Here is an 18,835-nt window from a genome sequence, read left to right as displayed (position 1 = left end):
AGTGTGTGTGTGTGTGTGTGTGTGTGTGTGTGTGTAGGCTCTTCATTCTGAATTCTGAAGTCTACAAGGCAGTAGATCTCTAGCTATGGCCAGAATCTGAATATGCATCTGTGTGTGTGTGTGTGTGTGTGTGTGTGTGTGTGTGTGTGTGTGTGTGTGTGTGTGTGTGTGTGTGTGTGTGTGTGCACATGTGTGTAAGCAGATTCATATCTTGTGTGTGGGTTTTTAGCATGTTGGGAGCTCTTGCGTAGGCTGCCTTATGTGCTGGCTGCCTGTTCTTATGCAAGTATTTCCTTTTCAGTATGGTTCTGCAGAGGATACAATTATTTGTGTATTTCATCTAGTGAGTGAGTGAGTGTGTGTGTGTGTGTGTGTGTGTGTGTGTGTGTGTGTGTGTGTGTGTGTGTGTGTGTGTGTGTGTGCCTGTGTGTGCGTGTGCGTGTGTGTGTTCTCTCAGTATTCAAGCTAATATGAAAGATTAATAATCACAGCAGGGAATGAAACACTATACTTCTGCACGCACTGTCAAACTCTATTGGAGTTTATTTGTGTTGGTAGATTTGGGTGTGATGCACATTTTTTATAGTTAACTTTATTTAGGCTTTTATAATGATAAAAAATAGGACACATGAAAAGCAACAGATAAAGGGAAGTAGAAGAAGAGCAGGCAGAGAGGCCATGCTTTCAATACCGATAACACATTAAGCTCAAATAAATGATCAATGACTTGATCAATTAGCATCATTTTGAGTGCTCCATTACTTCAGCTTGTGCACACTATCTTCTTCGGTTTTGTCTTCTGTTGTGTTTTGAATATAAAGTAAATGTACCGTAAGTGCAAACACATGTGTGTATGTGTCTGTATGTGTGTGTGGCTACTGGGCCGGTTACCGTATAGACAGCCCTGGTGGTAATCTCCAGCAGCTTGTGCTTTGCCCTGCGCTCTGACTGCCTGGCTTCCTGCAGGTCCTGTTTCAGCTGCTCAGCCTCTTTGGCTCTGAGGAACAAAACAGACAGATGCAGTTTAAACTTGAATTCACCTTTACTTGAAGGTAAACAGGATCTAAAAAAAAATCTGATCTACAAGAGTCTTACATTATCAGATCACGGGAGCATAATTAAATGGGATTTTTCACTCTGTTTCCCAGTTGATCATTGAATCATCCCAGCAGACACTTATTTCTGACTCCGTCGAATTTGCACACAGAGATGCAAGAATGTGATATGAACGTTCTTATATTTCTTTTTATTGTGTTCCTGAACACTCAGCAGTTCCTCATTAATGTGGGGGTTAGCCGTGTGCCTTGAGGGTTTGAGTGGACGTAGCCATTTACATGTTGAGTGGCGCCGGTTTAAATTTCTCTGCTGCAGAAAGTGCTCGTCCACAAATTGCAGTTACAAGTGGTTAATGGGGCACATTTCAAATGATTGGCTTATGAATTGTGAAGGAGAGGCAGTGTAGTGATATTTTTAGTGTCTGTGTTTTCTGTTGTATTGCAGAAATGTCCTTAGTGGGTTGCTGCTTTGGACTTGCACCTAATGAAGCTGTACAGAGTGTTTGTCAAGGGTCCCTCATCAAATCTCCTTCTTCATCTGACCTCAAAGAAATAAAGATGTAAAGTTGTTTATTTGAACCATTCAAGGATGAATGATAAAAAAAAGACCAAAGCAGAGATCAAATCACAGATCAGTTTCAGCACCTTGGAGCTTCAATGAGCAGTGACAGAGACTGTTTGATAGCTACTCCTAGCATCAATCGATACTACCGCTAACAATTAACTAGCACAAATTAAACCACAGCCTCACAGAGCTGCCGAACAAAAGCGTTCTTTCTTTTGTCTCTGTCTGAAGCAGTGTGGCTGTAGACGGATGATTACCCACGTTTTCAGCTGCAGTGCAAGAACAAAGGCTTTCAAATTAAATGATTTTAAACAAGCAAGAAGTTCTTATTCTTTGATCGAGTCATTTATATGCAGCCGTGTTACCTGGCTCTGCGCAAGGAGCGTATTGACTGACTTCTGTGCTGCTGTGCAGACTGAGCTGCAGCGTTTGTGTTTGTGTTTGTGCACCTTGACATTAAACAGTCAAGTAACTCAGAGAACACTTGGGAGGCTCATGAGTCGAGGTTATTTGGGAACAGCTTTGATTCTTTAAAAGAAAGCTTCCTGACTTGGAGGTATTTGAACAAATAAAGAATGAAAACTCTTGGAGGGTAAGAGAGATATGAGAATTAGTTATTTAGGGATCGAAATGCATTGCAGTTTGTGAGACGGATACTAAGACAGGAATAAAGATGATTTATGTGAGAGACAAAACCGCACTGCAGCGAAACACCTGATCAGAATCATAATCACTCCAGCATGGATGGCTGTCTTACATTCATCCAAACAGTCCCCCCTTCCTCCTCTACCCCACCTTCTTTCCGATTCCTCAGCCATCTTGAGGGCCAGCATCTCTGTCTCCAGCATCTTCTGCTCCATGAGCCTCCTCTCCTCCTGGCCGCGGATGGCAGTCACTTTGATGCGCTGCATCTCCGTCTCGGCCTCGGCAGCCTTCTGGGCCAGCAGCTTGGCCTCCTCCTCCGCGATCTGGGCCTTTTCAGCCAGCAGGTCCGCCGTCTGCTCTGATCGCAGCTGGTGAGGAGCGTGAAGAGGAGGACAGAGGGCAAAAGCGAGAAGAAGGGGGAATAGGGGGAAGACAAGTTGAGAGTACAGGAGAGAACGAGGATGAGCATAAAAAAATAGAGACAGAGGTGAAAATGAGGACAGAATGAGAAAGGGATAAATTAAGATGAAAATGGGAATAGGACAGAAGAAAGAGATGGACGATACAAGACATACAAAATTGAACTATGGAAAGAAATGAAGTGAAGAGCTGGATTTTTTGTTTTGGAAACCTGGGATATATATTTGCCAAATCCCCCCCCCCCCCCCCCAAGAAATGATTTTGGGTTAAGCCATCCAGCCTGAAGCTTACCAGCGCCTCGTTGGCCATGTGAGCCTCATCCTGCAGCTGAATCAGCCTCCTCTCCAGCTCGTCCCTGGCTCTCTCGGCGTCCTCCCGCAGTTGCTTCTCTCTATGCAGACGCTGCCTCTCCATCTTAACAACAATGACAGGTGGGATGTGGAAAGAAGAAAAGAGGATATGAAGAGACAAAATGAGTTGAAATGTGGATAAAGGAAGAAACACAAGATGGAATATAAATGCGAATAAGACAGACAAAGCAAACCTTGGAACAGAGAGGATCACAAAACAGGTGAATCAAAAAAGGATTTAGAGGACAAACAATTAAGGGAATCCATAAACAACTCAAGTTGAATAAACACTTTAGGTGGATGGGCAGAAAGTGTTTCTGTGTGTATCTAAGTGCTTTCCATGCTCCTGTTTTTGAGTGCATTCTCAATTTGTTTGAGATAAACATGTTCATGTACAAATGTTCCTCCAAACATCATCAAGTCTGTCAGGCAGTGCTCCACTACTCGAGGGGGGGAGGAAGTAGCTCAGTCTGTAGGGACTTGGGTTGGGAACTGGAGGGTCGCCGGTAAGGATCAAATCTGGAAGTTGGTCTGGTAGCCGGAGAGGTGCCAGTTCACTTCCTGAGCACTGCAGAGGTACCCTTTAGCAAGGAACCAACGCACCAACGTGTCCCATCATTTCAGGTGTAACATAGACCGTTTAATAACATGAATGTGCCCTCTTCTTTACCAATGGTCTGATACCTTTCTTTTATACTGGCTTTATAGAATGTATGAAAAACAGGATATGATCAAAACATTTTGTGAAAACCTTCAGTACATTTGAACTAATATTTGGCCAAATGACAAGTACAACCTTGTCACACTTTCAGTACCTGTTTCCTGGCCCTCTCCTCTCTGGCCTGCGCCTTCATCTGCTGCACTTCAATTGAGTCGATCCGCCGCCTGCGCATGAACAGGTCATGGTTCCCTATACACAACTGGAGGATCTGTACAAGAAATTAAAAAAAAAACGAGTGTTTGTTACAGCAACACTTCACAATACTTCATAAATGTTGCTACCTCCAAGAACTCTTATTCACAAGCTTCTTGTATTATTTTCCACGTATACTCAGATGAACAGTTGAAAATGACAGCTCCCACGCCTTCATGAGCCGCTGGTTGAACAAAAAAAAAAAAAGTATTTAGAAGCCGAAACAATTTCTACCAACTCGGCAGAACTCACCAGCTTGTTGACTCTGAGCCGTGAAGAGTTGAACTTGAAAACATTGGTTTTCTTGTCCAGAGGTTTGATGGTGAACTAAACATGGAGAAAAATAGAACACTCAACATTATGCGTCATACCACAAAATATAGAATTCAATATGTCACAAAGGGCCTATCATTAACTAGCATAAAGTGTCTTGACGCACAGTGCAATTTTTTCTTCCAGTTTTCCATCTGTGCCACCGTTGTGTATACAAATATCAATGAGATGAGCCCATGGGTGTGTGCTTAGACTGTGGTTTTAGTCCTGTTTTCCACAAACACACCTTTGTTTAATCCAGGGACTTAATCGAACTTCTATGCGCCCTGCGCCTTATTTAGGGCCCAGATTGTGCGCTGCATAACAAGCAAAATGTAGTCAGACATCCCTATATCACTTTGCGCCTCACACTTTAGACAGGACTCTATGCCGTCAAAATATAAAAAGGTGTCATGACCTTTGACGTTCTTAAATTGTTCAAACATAAAGTTTCTGTCAAAATAACGGATCCAGGTATGATTCTCAATTACAGACTATTCATATCTCTATATTTAAGTTTCACCCATATTTAATAGACTCAAACTTTTGCCTCTGCACACTCCATGGTGTAGTACAATTACAGATTCTTTCACCTCTTTGTCGCTGTAGGAGATGTTACGGATCTCGTTCCAAGGAAAGGAGCACTTTGGCGTCAGTCTGTTGTCCGGCTCGTAGATGTGCAGACCCAGGGCGTCTACTCCCAGAAGAAGATCTGTTCCCTTTTTATTCTGAAGCACAGCAGCCAAAAATAAAGACACACTCTTCCTCTTATTTGTCTTTTAAAGGACACTAGCAAGCGGTTGATGGAGTGCATTTCCAGCCCAAAATGTATTTGTGTTTGCTTTTGACAGCTGTGCTTGGCAAAACTGTTTGTTCAATCTGAGCTGAACAATGCCCAGTTGTGAGAAGTGTATGCACTCTGGGCTTGTTTTCCTTAAAAACAACGCTACAGTGAATTACTTCAGCTGACGTTGACTTGCTGCTGGTATTTTAAAATGTCTCTGCCTTTTAGAGAACGCATTGATCAAGGCCAGGGGCACCTCAAGTAAATTATTTTTTTGTTAAGACATGTTTGTTTTTGTTATGACTCACATGGGAAAGATACACTGCCATACAGAAACTGATCCTTTGCTCAAAATAACTACTTTGTTCGAGAAAAAAAAGGAAAAAAAAAAGAAGCCCAATCTTCAAATAACAAAGTCGGTTGAAGGACAGCAGAGTCAGACTGCGTCCCCTCCACTTCATTTCATAACACCATGGTGACACGCCCCCTCATCTCCCACATTGGCTAACTTTGTAAAGATATAGTGTAACAGCATTGGCTCACCCTGATTAAAAAGTAATTGACGCCGTACATGTCCAGGTCCTGAGCTATTTTTAGATACTCCATCTCAGCTTCATCCCTGGTTCAAAGACAGGCAGAGAAAAGAGGGGGCGGAGATTTAGAGGGATCCAAGGGAATGAAGAAGAGAGGGAGGGGGAAGAGAAGAGGAGAGGAGGTGGAGAAAAAGGGGATCAGACCTTGTTTCCTTGGCTTTTGTGTGTAGCATCTGTCGTGTTGTGTGATCTATAAAAACTCTGCCACATCACTCTTGCGAGCTTGAAAACAGAAGCACAGTGCTGACACGAAATGCAACCGTAGTTCGCTAACAGGCTTAAGAGGTTATGCTTGATGGAAAGACTTATTTTGATGCCCTCAAGACACTTAAGAGTCACTGCAAAACAGAAACTACATCTATCAAACTCTTTTCGTCCTCTTTATGCAGCTGGGTTAGCAGATCCTCTGTGTTCCAGGTTTAACTGAACAAAAAGGAACATCGGCACACTCTGACAGCTGACGGGAAATCAGGGCATGATTCTGAATTCACTTTTAATAGCGTGCTGTTTGATACGGGTGGTGGTTGGGAAAATTGATGATTTAAGCCCTCACAAAAGTTTAAACGAGCTGGAACGCATTCCGCCAAGGAGACAAATCTTAACTCGGTTGGACCGGGTACAGTCTGACTTGAGAGTGGGTCGAGTGAGATTTAAAAGCTAACGCTTGATTAACACTGTGGGAATGTGCAGCTTTAAAGTTTGTAAATCATTTTGCACATGACAAGCAGGTCAGTTTCTATGATGAGCTGTTAAATATCAATGTTGTTCAAGTTTGTGAAATACAGATTGACTTCATAGGAAACGGTGAATGAATAATGTTTTACCTTGAAGCTATTCCATTTGAAAATGTGTCCAAAATGTGGGTTCAGATTCACAATTCTGTTTGAATTTATAGGATGGATTACTCATACCAGGTCCTGCATGACTCTTTCTGTCCTGACACAGATAACTGGTCGTCTGGAAGTGCTCAGTCCAATGTCGGTGGTGAATCTTTCAAGCTGTGTGCCTCACTGTGTTGAAGACACTGGGGTCATTTTTTATGTTCAACATACCGTCAGGCTCGACTGAGATAAATGTTACAACTTAAGTCTTAAACTTTGTTGGCATATCAATTTAAAAATACCAAAACAACTGACACTGACGCTGCTTGCATGCAGACTGGGAAGCTCCCTGCTTCTTTCTTTGAGTAAATGAATGTCCAGATAGCTGCTCATGCATGATGTGGGAGAAGCATATAGAAGTAGACCTCTACACCTATATACACCCAACTATTTGAGTCAGTATCAGATGAACTCATGACACCAGTTATGAATAGGTTTATCCCGAGACAAACAATAGCCAATGTTGATGAGGGAATGTTCTTACATAGTTGTTGTGCTTAAACAACAATTTTCCCTTGACAACTTTAAATTTATGTCCAATTAAATGTAACATTAATGGAGAATAACTCAGCCAGTCCAACATCCATGAGTCTTTGAGGGAGTAGTTCCCACATTGATTATAATAATTATAATGTATTTGTATTTTTCAATACATGTACTGTTTTATGTTAACAGATCTCAAGTCAACAACGTTAGTTTAGCATATCGGTGACCACATTTGCTATTAATACTTAACAATTAAGAATGACATTGATCCAACTGTTATTAGTTTTGTAGGAACACTGTCAAATGATCTTTGGAATTCATTTTTAAAAAGTGTTATTGAAACCCATCAGCTGGCCAGTGGTCTCCCTACTACACCGCCAAACTACACTGCAGTACTTTCTAAACAAAATGCAAGGTGTGATAATCAGCAGCCCCATCTCTCTGCTGGAGTTGAAGAGGGGCTACATCAGCAGCAGTGACTCAGTTATCACCTCCCTGGGTGCTTTGGTTTGCTTGCTTTCAGAACTCTCTCTCTCTCTCTCTCTCTCCCCAGTTCTGACTTTCCCTGCCTGCTGGAGTTTTAAGACACTCCATATCCATAAAACCTTCTCCCAATCCCATTCTCAACCTAGTTCAGAGTAGAAGCAACTTTACTAAATGATTTTCTTTTGAAAAATGGCTACATTGATTGTCTTTACCTTGTGAAAATACATGTAATTACTCTTAACTGACAACCATGGGAGGCTTGGAGTTTGCGTATTTTCTTGGCTATTTGTTAAAAAAAAAAAAACTTCCAAACAGAAACAAATGTGTGCGACACTTTCTTACTGCCAAAATGATCTGCAGTATTGCAGTGTGGTACATTTTAGTGCAGCAGAGTTTACCTCGTCCGGCCCCGGTGCTCAGCATAGCACGCAGTGATCCTCTCCTCCCACATTTCTGCAGTCATCTGATACAAGTCAATCACCTGGAATGGAGAGAGAGAGAGAGAGGTTTAAATATGCATATGTTTGTCGAGAATACAGTACATACTGGGATGCTCAAATAATTCAGGTACTGGCCCAGATAACTACATAAATATGTAAATGTTTTGAGTGAATAACAACAGGTGGAGACAGCTGTCACTCACCCTCTTAGGCAGCAGTTCCTCCTCGGCCAAGAAGCCAGGTTTGTGTACGTTTGGGTCGTAGTCTCCATACTGTAAAATAGAGCAAAAGTGCCAACAGGATTAAAATCCCTCCAAACTAATGGCCTCTCTCCTCCTTCCAATCCAATAACAGGCACGACTCTTCTTCTCCTGGGAGCTGTTGAAAAAGATGAAAACTACAGCGCCTGTTAAGAAAAAAAAAAAAGGGTGTCTGTGGAATAAATGGAGGCTGGTGAGGCGTCAGGTCATTAACGTGCACTACACACCGAGTGGCCCAGTTGTTGGGAGTATGGTGTAAATTATGCTATTAGGATATATCTCCGAGAGCCTGATCGCTTATCATCTCAGAGCCGGGATACAAATGATATCATGGATGTTTTGAGGGGCGATATGGATGGATTAGGCATGACTAAGTGGTGGTGCAGGGGAATTCCTCTGGGCTGCTGTGGAACTGGTGGTAGGATATGAATTAAACATGGTGGGCTATGACTGAAGATTTATGTAAGTAGGTTAACCTGCACAGTTACCTTTATCTGTGCATTGCTTTAAGCTCTGAGATTTTTTTGCAGACCCAGTGGTATATTTTTTTGGCACTGGGATTATTTTTGATTGGTTATGATGTTTTAAAAAACAATATGTTACAAGAGATCATCAAGGAGGGGAATCTTGTTTCTATCTATAATCCTTTTCAGACTGCTTTTTTCGCAAAAGTGCCAAAACTAAGCTCAGCCGCCATCGCTTCTTTGTAATATTGATTTTGCGACAGTGTAATATTGTTGTCCCAGTTCTGTAAATCCACATTGCAGAAGCTCCACATACACAAACAGTCAGACATGCACACACACACACACACAGCGCTGCACTCCACCCGCTGGTTTAGCTGATCTCGTATCGCTCCTGTAACAAATCTGTTACTATCTCCGAAGACGGTACTATCTCCCCCCGTCACCCCTCTCTGACATTCAGATTGGATGCAAAATGTCACATGGATGTCAATATTGTGAAGAGCACACAGGTATTCAAGAGAAATGTTTGTGTATACATTATAGAGATAATGTAGTTTGTGCAAGTATTATTGAAAATCCAACTCCATCAAGGGTTGTTGGTACTGATGAGACATTTCAGACTGTTAAACTTATGATTCTAGTCTTCACTCTTCACCGCAGCTCTCATCACGATCTGATATAATGTTATTTGCATGGACAATACATTGGCCATGTTACAATTTTGATTCAACACAAATCAGAAGCCTACATCAGTATGAGATGACGTCATAGGCCTATTGAATTCTTTAATTATATTAATGTTAACTCGCACAAAATATACAATATAATAAGAATGTTTTCATTATAAAGAAAAAAATGGAGAACTTCTGTTATTTATCAACATGGAGAGGAAATGCACAGGATATACATGAGTCAGCATTGTTGATTCATACCTACATTTTGTTTTTCAAGAATTTAGGACATCCATGAAATAAGTGCTTAAGCTAAAGTGTGAGAGCACTGGAGTCACAAAAGTTTTCAGAGACTCTTTGTCCTTGATTTTGAGAGGCCACTAAAAAAAGTGGCATCTTCTCTTTCTTTCTTTCTCATGAATTTTTGGAGGCAAAAAAGCAAACTTAAAAATGACTCATTCCCTACAAGTGGACTGAGAGTAACAGAACAATCTAATAACACCATTGAGGTTTCACATTGCTACACACCCCACTGCTTCTCAAGTGGCTTTGCAATTTTGCTTAAATTTAATTGTAAGCAGGCCAATACCTGACGGAATAGAAAAATACTCTCAACAAGTGACTCCCTTTGAGAGCAAGGGAAAGGACAACCCCAAAATCACCTATCTGACTGATGTTTGGAAGACTGAGTCTTAAAACAAAGACAGCAGATCAAATATGTAATTGAGATAACGTTGATGTTTTTTTGGTGGACTTTTGCAACCCTTGCACACAATCAATCTCTGACCACTAATGTTGCTCTACTCAACAAACTTATTCCACTTGTTTATTTGAAGATGAGGAGACGATGGACTTAGGTTCATTACTGTTGATAGTTATATGACTCACCACTGCATTGTGCTTGATAAGGTAAGTTTGGCCCTCTGACTGAAAGACGAAATAACTACCGGAAAGCTACCATCATAAATCACCTCCTTGTTGCATTTGAACCCCGGGACCATGTTTAACTCGCTCGAGTGAGCGACTGGTTCACCAGGTTCCCCATGCCAGGACTGACCTAGGACAAACTGCTTTCAGTGTTAGTGCAGCAAACTCTTGGAATATTTTTACAACATGACCTGAAATGGAGCTCTTTTATCCCTTTTGGACACTTTGAGAATATTCTTTTTAACTGCCCAATACCTCCCTGTAACTGTTTTATTTGATTTTAATTGTTGACTAATTATTGAAGTCATTTCATGCTTTTAAAATTATTTTATTTGTATGTATTTATCCTATTTTCTGGGGTAGCTTTAACTCATTATGTTTGTCATCCATGTGTGTATTCTCGGCATCATTGTAAATGAGGGTCATCCTCAATGACCTCTCCGAGAACATAAAAAAAGGTTGATGATGATTTTCTTAATTTTTTCCATAATGCAAAAGTATATTCTAAACATGTTCATAAACCGTACTTTCATTTGTCTTTGATAGTTGTGTAAAGCAGTTTTACTATAATATGTATAAATTTAGAGGACAAACATGTCTGAATGGTTTAATTTATCTTGATTTAAATACAGACACCATTTTCATTATAGGAAAAGAATGAATGAGTTGTGTCTATACGGGTTAGGGTTGGGTCTTTCCTATTTATTATAGTTTTGCTAAAAAAGACAAAAAAACCTGATGCTGATTCCCATTTAAAATGTGTCTGAATTTATAACAAGGTGTACCTGCGTACGTTTCTCCCTGAAGGTATCAATAATTAGATTTTAAAGTGGTGTTTTGTTCTGTGTCTCTGCCGTTATTGTTGGGTTTAATGGGGAGTTCTTTTTGTGCAAACTGGTCTGAAAAAAGTAATAAATGGACTTGAATTTAAAGTCTGGACCACTGGTGAAGTGGCTAACAGTGCTGAGAAGCTAAGGGCTGTATGATGAGATCCCTTCCCTTCAGTTCCTCACCTGTTTGTTTGTGACTGCTTCATAATTGATGACACATAAGACTTCTAGAGTTATTATTGAGCCAGCTGGGCTTCAGCTCAGCTACAGTAAGGGCGGCGTTTTGACAGAGCCAGTGCTCGCAGATTCTTTTATCATTACACGCCTTACTTCCAAATTATTTTTAACCTCCCGAAAACTGACAGAAATACATTCTAGGGGGTCGATTACATGTCCCTTTTTTTTTTTACTTTACAATCATCACCAGCAGCAAAGCGGTGATCACTGACTAATGGATAAGCTGTGTTCAGTTGAGCTTAGTTCTAAATTTAGGAAATGTATGATTCACACGTTGAAAGCACATCGAGGAAAAACAATTTACAGTACGATACTGAGAAAAGCAGGCTTCCAATATCTATCCTTCATGGGTGGCTATAAAACGAAGGTAAGGGTCTAATATCTGTCAAAGGTCATGCCATGGCTCTTTTCTGATCCCCTGACTGGTCCTCTTGAAGCATTTCTCAGGGAAAATAATCTCAAACATTTGATGGGTTGGTCCAAATGATGGTACAGACATTTATATCCCTCTCAGGAAACATTCAATTGTGATCACTTATTTTCCATATAGTAACTATCATTTCGATTTAGTTTTATTTTCTGGTATGACTTGTTATCTTCTTCCATGTGAATGATTATTGGTATTAACGATGCATGATGACATCCTTATAGGCGCACGTACAGTAAGTACGCTGGTGTTAGTAATAAGAGTTAAAAGTGTTATCATGCTTAATTTAAAAAAACTGTTCAACATTCATACGCATTTTTGTAACCTATGTGCTATTAACTGAAAGTGACCAACTATCACCCATGTCTCTGTAAGAACACTCTCGCAAAGTATTTAATCTTCTCATGTACACTACATGGCTGCAAATTGTGACCAAATTTGAGAAATCTCAAGGGTAGTAAAATTGTCTTCCTCCTTTTCTTTCCATCTAAACATTAGACTCACTAAAGCTGAGGTGGGCTGTAACATCATGTCAAGACAGCAGGTCAGATGAGTGAGACACGATTTACATAATCTCAAGGCAAAGCTGACATCAAGTATCAATTAAGATATTTTTGGTTCAGAAACTGCAGACAGCAATTTCGTTTTAGCTTTGTCCATTTACACGGATTATAAATCATCGTGTCAGTGTCACATGCTGTGAGGTCAAAACCAGTCAGGAAAATAATCTACAAAGAGAGTCAAAGAAAGAGGTCTCGTTTATTTTTCAGAAATGCGGTGAAGATAGTGTGTCATCATTCATGCTTTATGTTAATCACATTCCTCTCCACTTTGCTGGATATGTATCTCTCGCCCTCTGTGGGGTTGTGGCAGAGAGAAATCTAAGCCTCACTCCCGACTCAAACTCCATGCCAAACTAACTCCCCTTTGCCGTATTGACAGCTTCCTGAAATTCCCTACAGGTACCTTTTTTGTAGCACCGCACCAACTCAGAATACAAAGCAGGAGGCACGGGAGCCTCTGTGGAAGAACGGAGGTGTGATGTCGGTTCACGGAGCAAAAAGAACACAAACAAACAGTAGAGTGGCTGTGATTCTTAAAATATGACTCAGAAGATCTGAATTCATTCAGACTTTCTTATATCAAGCTAATTTGATGTCTTAAAGAGTGATGAAAAAAAATCTGAACACCTTAACAGTTAAATTCATAAAGCTTTGCTTTTTGAAAAACATTGTTCTGCATGAAGAAGAACTTTGAACCAGTGCAAACCCTGATCAATGAAGAGAGCACACTAACGTTTGATATCAGGTATAGAACACATTATTGTGTTGTTGAAAAACAATCGATCAGTCCTTCGTCAAGCACTCTTGATTACAAACTGGATGTTTTTAGGGTTTGGCAAATGAGTAAGAAACAAGTTATTTGCCGAAAATCCAACATGTCCATTTGTCCTTTTGAAAGATTACATATGTTTTAGAAAGAAGAACATGTTAATTTAATTTTAGAACGACTCACATGTTCATTTCCCCCTAATAGGGATCTATGGGGGTGGGGGGGGAATTAACATGTTGCAACAGCTCAAAGAACAACAACATAAATGTAATTATTTGTCATTGACATTATTTAGACATCATGTACACCTGATTTTGTTTTGAATTATATTTAAAAATGCCCATAAAAGTGATTGCACAACATATAGAAAGTTATTTCATGGTATAATATACATTTATACATATGGTACATATGCATGCATGCACTATACACATGTATATTTGATTATATACTTCTACATTTTTTATGAGTATGTGGAAATTTACGGGGGAAATCAGCTCATAATGAACAATCTGTTTATACAGACAATTCACGGTCAAGACTCATAATCAGAAAGGCAGATCAGTTTATGGTTATTAAGTGAACATAAAAAATATAGCATTATTATAGAAATATGTAAAAAAAATATCATAAGAACGTAAATATGGAAGTTGGATTTAATATGGCTGATAAAGTACAGATGAATGTTCAGATTTGTGTCTGTGATGATATAGGAGCCTTAATAAGGTGATCATGTCATAGATGGTCACATGATTTATAATCACTGATTTATAAAAGTCGTTCATCTTGTGATTGACACTCTTACACCTCGCTGTGTTAGGTTACATACACATAGCTGTAAAGAAACCAGTCAGAGCAGTTTTGAAGTTTCTCTGTTATTTCTACCTTTATTATTCTCTCTTTTTACAAACTGTCTGTAACATAAACAAGGAATAGTAGCTTTGATGGCTTTTTTCTGTGATCGTCACAGATTTAATGCCCCTTTTCACTCCAACTGGAAACAGATGAAAAGCATAGAATTCTAGTAAATCTCCTTGTACCTGAGCAGAAAAAAATCCCTTGAAAGCATCGATGCCATCTTGGAGTACAAGATGGCATTTTTTCAAGTTTCAGGCAGGCACTGTCATGATTAGAGATGAGCGACGTTACCAAATTTGATCCCACTGTGTTATATTCTCAACCTCATGGGTGGTTCTACAAAAAAAAAAAAAAAAACGCTCACGATGAGAGAGGAGAGGGGGAAAAAAAGTCTGCCAAACAGCTCTCAGCAGCTGCTCTGCTAAACAAGTACCTGTCTCCCCTTGACGACGACAACTACCTCATATCGGCTCTAATCAAAGAGGACCGCTGATTAAATGAAAACAGATTGTGGTCCCGTATTGTCTGGTGCTTCCAGATCATGGGGCACTGACAGCAGGGGGCAAAAGTCTCAAGCTCATTTGCTGACTTTTCCGTATCCTCACACCCTCTTTAAACCTACACCGGGATTAAATTGGCATGGGATATGCGAGTCTCTGAAGGCTCTTGGCCAAACCTTTGAGGTAAAGCTCCGGTCTCACTAGACCTTGTCCGCCTGTCAAAAAGCTGCACCTCACTCTCCCTATTTTTTTTTTTTCTCTGTGTGGATTTCAGTGAGATGGGATCTTTCAACCAAGACGACTCAGATCGCTCTAGGTTTATTAAGGACTAGGAGCTTCTACCTGTAGAGTGATTTTCCATAGACGTCAGGTGAACATGTGAGTCAATAACTTCACAGCAGACCCTTTTCATACAGAACGATGCAGTCTGATACCGCCTGCAAAATAAGCTAATTTTAGACACTTCGACCTCAGCGTCATATTTTCCTACAGTCGATATCCAGAGTTCTTTGCTAGAACTGAGGGGTTGAACATACATGACATCATACTGACAGATAAAACAGTTTGGTGCAATGTACACTCTACTGCAGCAGTTATTGCTTTGTAGCCTTCAGGAAAACTGACAACTTTTCTTTCTTCAGCAGTTACACTTCATCCATAGACAGCATAGTTAATATAGGACATTTTCCTGATACCTGCAGATCTGTCGGGACGCAAAGGTGCTGCTTTAGTGCTTTAGCAGAGATGTTTTAGTTTTAGAGCAGTCACTTAAAGGTCCCATATTCTGCTTTTTCTGGTTTTATATGCTCTTTAGTGTGTTTTCCATGTATCCTGTGCATGTTCAGGCACATCTATTTGCAAAAATTAAAAGTCCGCGGAAACGCGTCTTCTCTTACGTCCTCCTGTTAGCTGCAGCATTAGCTGCATGTAACGCTCGGTTCTAGCCCCCCCTCGATAAAAATGTGTCAGTCCGGCGTCATAGTCAGTGTGAGATCACTGATCTAAGCCCATTGGCTCGTTGTGACAAGCCCTGCAGCTCATGTTGAAATTTGCGAGAAGCGTGCTGAGCAACTGACCAATAACGACAGAGCGGATCGGCAGACCAATCAGAGCAGACTTGGCCCACGTGGGGTCTAACAGTGGGGGCTCAGCAGAGTGTAGCTGACGGACTCAGAGCGCAGAGGGAGCAAGGAGGAGCAGTACATGAAAACAGACACTTTTTTCGGACTTTAGCTATTGTGAACGTACAAAAGTAGGTACATAGATTAAATATACGAACCCCAAAAAGGGCATAATATGTACTCTTTAAAGGGCTTCATCAAGAGCTTCTGAGGCCGAGTTTCTACCCTAAAAGGTATTTCATGCAAGACTCCATAGTCAGTGGCGATTCTCTGTCGGCGCCCCTCTAACCAGCAGTCATTATTATTTTCCTCTTTCTTTGATCACTCCCAGACAGATAATTCCTCTTACTTTTCCTTCATTGACATTTTTGTTTTCACAGCAATAATGCATGCAAAGCTTAGCAGGGCATTGAGTGTGAGTGCTATCAGAAGGAACCCCCCCCCCCCCTTAGGGAGGTTTCCTACTTCCATTGCAAAATTTGCAGATTTTGAGGCAATGCTGTGGTTTAAAGTTTGTCAGCTGTTGGGGGGGGGGGGGGGGGGCAAACAGCACCTCTGTCCACAGTAATCAATGCAATAGTAAAGTGATTTTAAAGGACCTTTTACAAAACTAGCTTAAGACAGAACTTCAGCTGTGTTGTGTGCTCTTTGTGGCTTAGACGGATTAGTTCTTAAACAATTGAAGTTCTATTATGTTTCCTGGATTTAGTTATTGTCTTAACTTGTTTCAAAAGTAGCTCCTCTGCTTGGATGGGACCCAAATCCTCTGAATGATGTCAAATATCTACGTCTACACTGCTTTTCTTTCAAACTATTGCACTCTTCATTGCAGTGACAGAAAGTTGATATTCGTAACTAATGATTGACATCACTTGTGAAATGATAAGAGGCATTCAAAATAATAAGATACAATACAGTTCGATAGGATACAAAAAAAAAAATCATGAATACATAAACAGGCCTAAGCAGGTGGAGTTTTTCGGTCATTCAAGTTATTAATAAAAGTTAAATAAACTACTATACAATGCACAGAGGAGTGGATGGATGTTTGTACTGACCTCATCTGAATATAACTGACGATAACATCATGAGTAAAACCAGCACTTACCTTAGCATGGACGGCGTAGGAGGCCAGCAGCACAGAGGCCTCGGGTGGACAGTGAATCTCCTCCTCCAGGATCTTCCTCTTCACCTGAGGATAACCAAATATAATCATCTTTGAGGCCCGGCTATTTTTGCTATGCATTCATCCATCTAAATAGCAGAACCCTCTTGATTGCAGCAAGCCTTTCTAACACACAAAAACAAAATCATTTCTCAATTTAAAAAAAAGACTGGCAAATGTATATTCTGTGTCATATCAGTATTTGTTAAATAAGTGGAGAATGTTTTTTTTTTCCAACTGAAGAAAGATCCAGTTAGGCAAGTGTTTGGGAGGAATTTATGATCACTGATATAAATCAGGAAATCTAATCTTTGTCTTCAGTTTGAGCGTGAAATCTCTTTGAATCTGATTGACAGCTGATCCCACTTGACTCAAACACAATGAAAAGAAGAGAGAAAAGTGACACCCAGCTTCTGACGACCTGAACTTTTGGCAGCCTGTGTGTTTGTTAAAGCAGAGCATTCAGGTTCTAGCTTTTGGAAGCCACAACTTCTTGTTAATAAATAATGATAATAATAAAATACAGAATTTGGAGTGCTGTCCTTATCGTTTTTCTTTTAAAAAATCAAACATAAACTTCTAGCTACTTCTTAAACTGTGTGCTGGTACTTTCACTTTTCAGAGAGGTCCTGGAACTGGGCAAACTCTGCTGAATAAATACTGTTGAACTTAGGTATCATAGCCACACTGGGACCTATTAAATGCAGAGCCAGAAGCTCTACAGTAACCCAAGTCAACATTAGTTCATATGATCGTTAAGCTGCTCCATGCCTGCAAGTCAGCAGAGCATAATAACATGACAGAAATGTGTGAGACCGAGAAAAGCCCCAAATCATAATTAAAAGTGGAGCGCCACCCATTCCCATATAATTCATGTTTCTTTTTCTGTACCCGCAGGACAGCTGACTCTATGTGTGTGAATCTGCGTGAGTCAGAAAGACTGACAAATTCCAGGTTTGGGCCTCCAGTTTATAGGTTTTGGAGAGAAGGGGCTTGATGCTCAGCGTGTTGACTCAACTGTCACGGATCACAGAAATAACATGAATCCCTAAAAAGAAAGTGGCAATCCCCTTAAACAAGCTCCCTGCAGATTAAAGGGCTACGTCTCACCGGAGCTCACTCACCTGCCAAACTTGCCGAAACGACATGCAGAGCAAAACGCCAGATAGTAAGGTTAGACTGTGAAAACATGCTCACAGCCCAAGCGTGGAAGAGGGCAATTTAATGTGTTAGAAACTTTAGTATTTGCAAAGCCAGTCGTGCTATCTTCTCTTGTTTTAAACCAACAAAGGTGTGGAGCCAAAAGGTGACAGCCCCTAACTGTGGCGACTGCTAAGAGGCCAAGCTGCAATCAGGTTTACAAATGGGACCATGTTGCTGCCAAGATTTCAAATGAAGTGGGGGCTGTGTGTGTGTGTGTGTGTGTGTGTGTGTGTGTGTGTGTGTGTGTGTGTGTGTGTGTGTGTGTGTATCCGGGTCGGTGATCATTTCTGATAAGCACTAATCCAGCTGTCATGCCGGTGACACTATCTGAACAGAGGCCAGCTCCAGACATTATGTGAATTAATGAGAGCAGAGTAATAAGGAGACAGGCGACGCAAGGTGCTGCACATTTGTATTCTTCTCCCCTTGTCGCTGTGTACCACTTTAACTGAGTCATTTGTCGGCCTTACTCTTCTTCTTTTTTTTTTTATAGCAAGGCTTCCTCCTGAGATGAAGAATTACTTGGACTAGTCCTAAATGGATTAGGGACACAGAGAGACTTTTTTTCGAAGTATTAAGTAGATAAGTGTCTCTATCCAAATGTTGGGGTCCACTAGCTCCGTCTACAGCCATATCACTAAAGCAGCCACAATGGGATGGATATGACAGGCGACAACAATCCCATGGAGAATATGTCATTAACTGGGCCAATAACTGAGCCCCTTAAAGCCTAATTGGTAATTGATAAATGTGGCTTGCAGCAATGAACGATGCCAGCACACGGTAACAAATCTCATCTCTTGAGTGGTGCGGTCGCCTCGCCAAGAATTCCCGGCGGAGTATTAACTGGAGAGAAAGGGCAGCGGTAATATGTTGTGCATTGATTCCACATGGCTGCACACAATGA

At 40.7% G+C, this 18,835-nt stretch overlaps 1 protein-coding gene across 1 annotated transcript in view; it reads right to left on the bottom strand.

The window, feature by feature from the left end:
* Nucleotides 1–18,835, bottom strand: part of nf2a (NF2, moesin-ezrin-radixin like (MERLIN) tumor suppressor a) — a 30,858-nt gene that overhangs the window by 8,924 nt on the left and 3,099 nt on the right. The window contains exons 4-13 of the mRNA XM_061038408.1: nt 16,669–16,752; nt 8,134–8,202; nt 7,889–7,971; nt 5,588–5,663; nt 4,854–4,988; nt 4,201–4,275; nt 3,851–3,964; nt 2,977–3,099; nt 2,416–2,633; nt 892–997 (exon numbers count right to left, since the gene is read on the bottom strand). Of these exons, the coding sequence (XP_060894391.1) occupies nt 892–997; nt 2,416–2,633; nt 2,977–3,099; nt 3,851–3,964; nt 4,201–4,275; nt 4,854–4,988; nt 5,588–5,663; nt 7,889–7,971; nt 8,134–8,202; nt 16,669–16,752 (1,083 nt within the window). The remainder of the gene's footprint in view (nt 1–891; nt 998–2,415; nt 2,634–2,976; nt 3,100–3,850; nt 3,965–4,200; nt 4,276–4,853; nt 4,989–5,587; nt 5,664–7,888; nt 7,972–8,133; nt 8,203–16,668; nt 16,753–18,835) is intronic.

The sequence above is a fragment of the Labrus mixtus genome, chromosome 5 (genome assembly GCF_963584025.1).
Source record: "Labrus mixtus chromosome 5, fLabMix1.1, whole genome shotgun sequence".
In the NCBI taxonomy this organism is placed as follows: Eukaryota; Metazoa; Chordata; class Actinopteri; order Labriformes; family Labridae; genus Labrus; species Labrus mixtus.
This window is presented reverse-complemented; position numbering and strand designations above follow the sequence as displayed.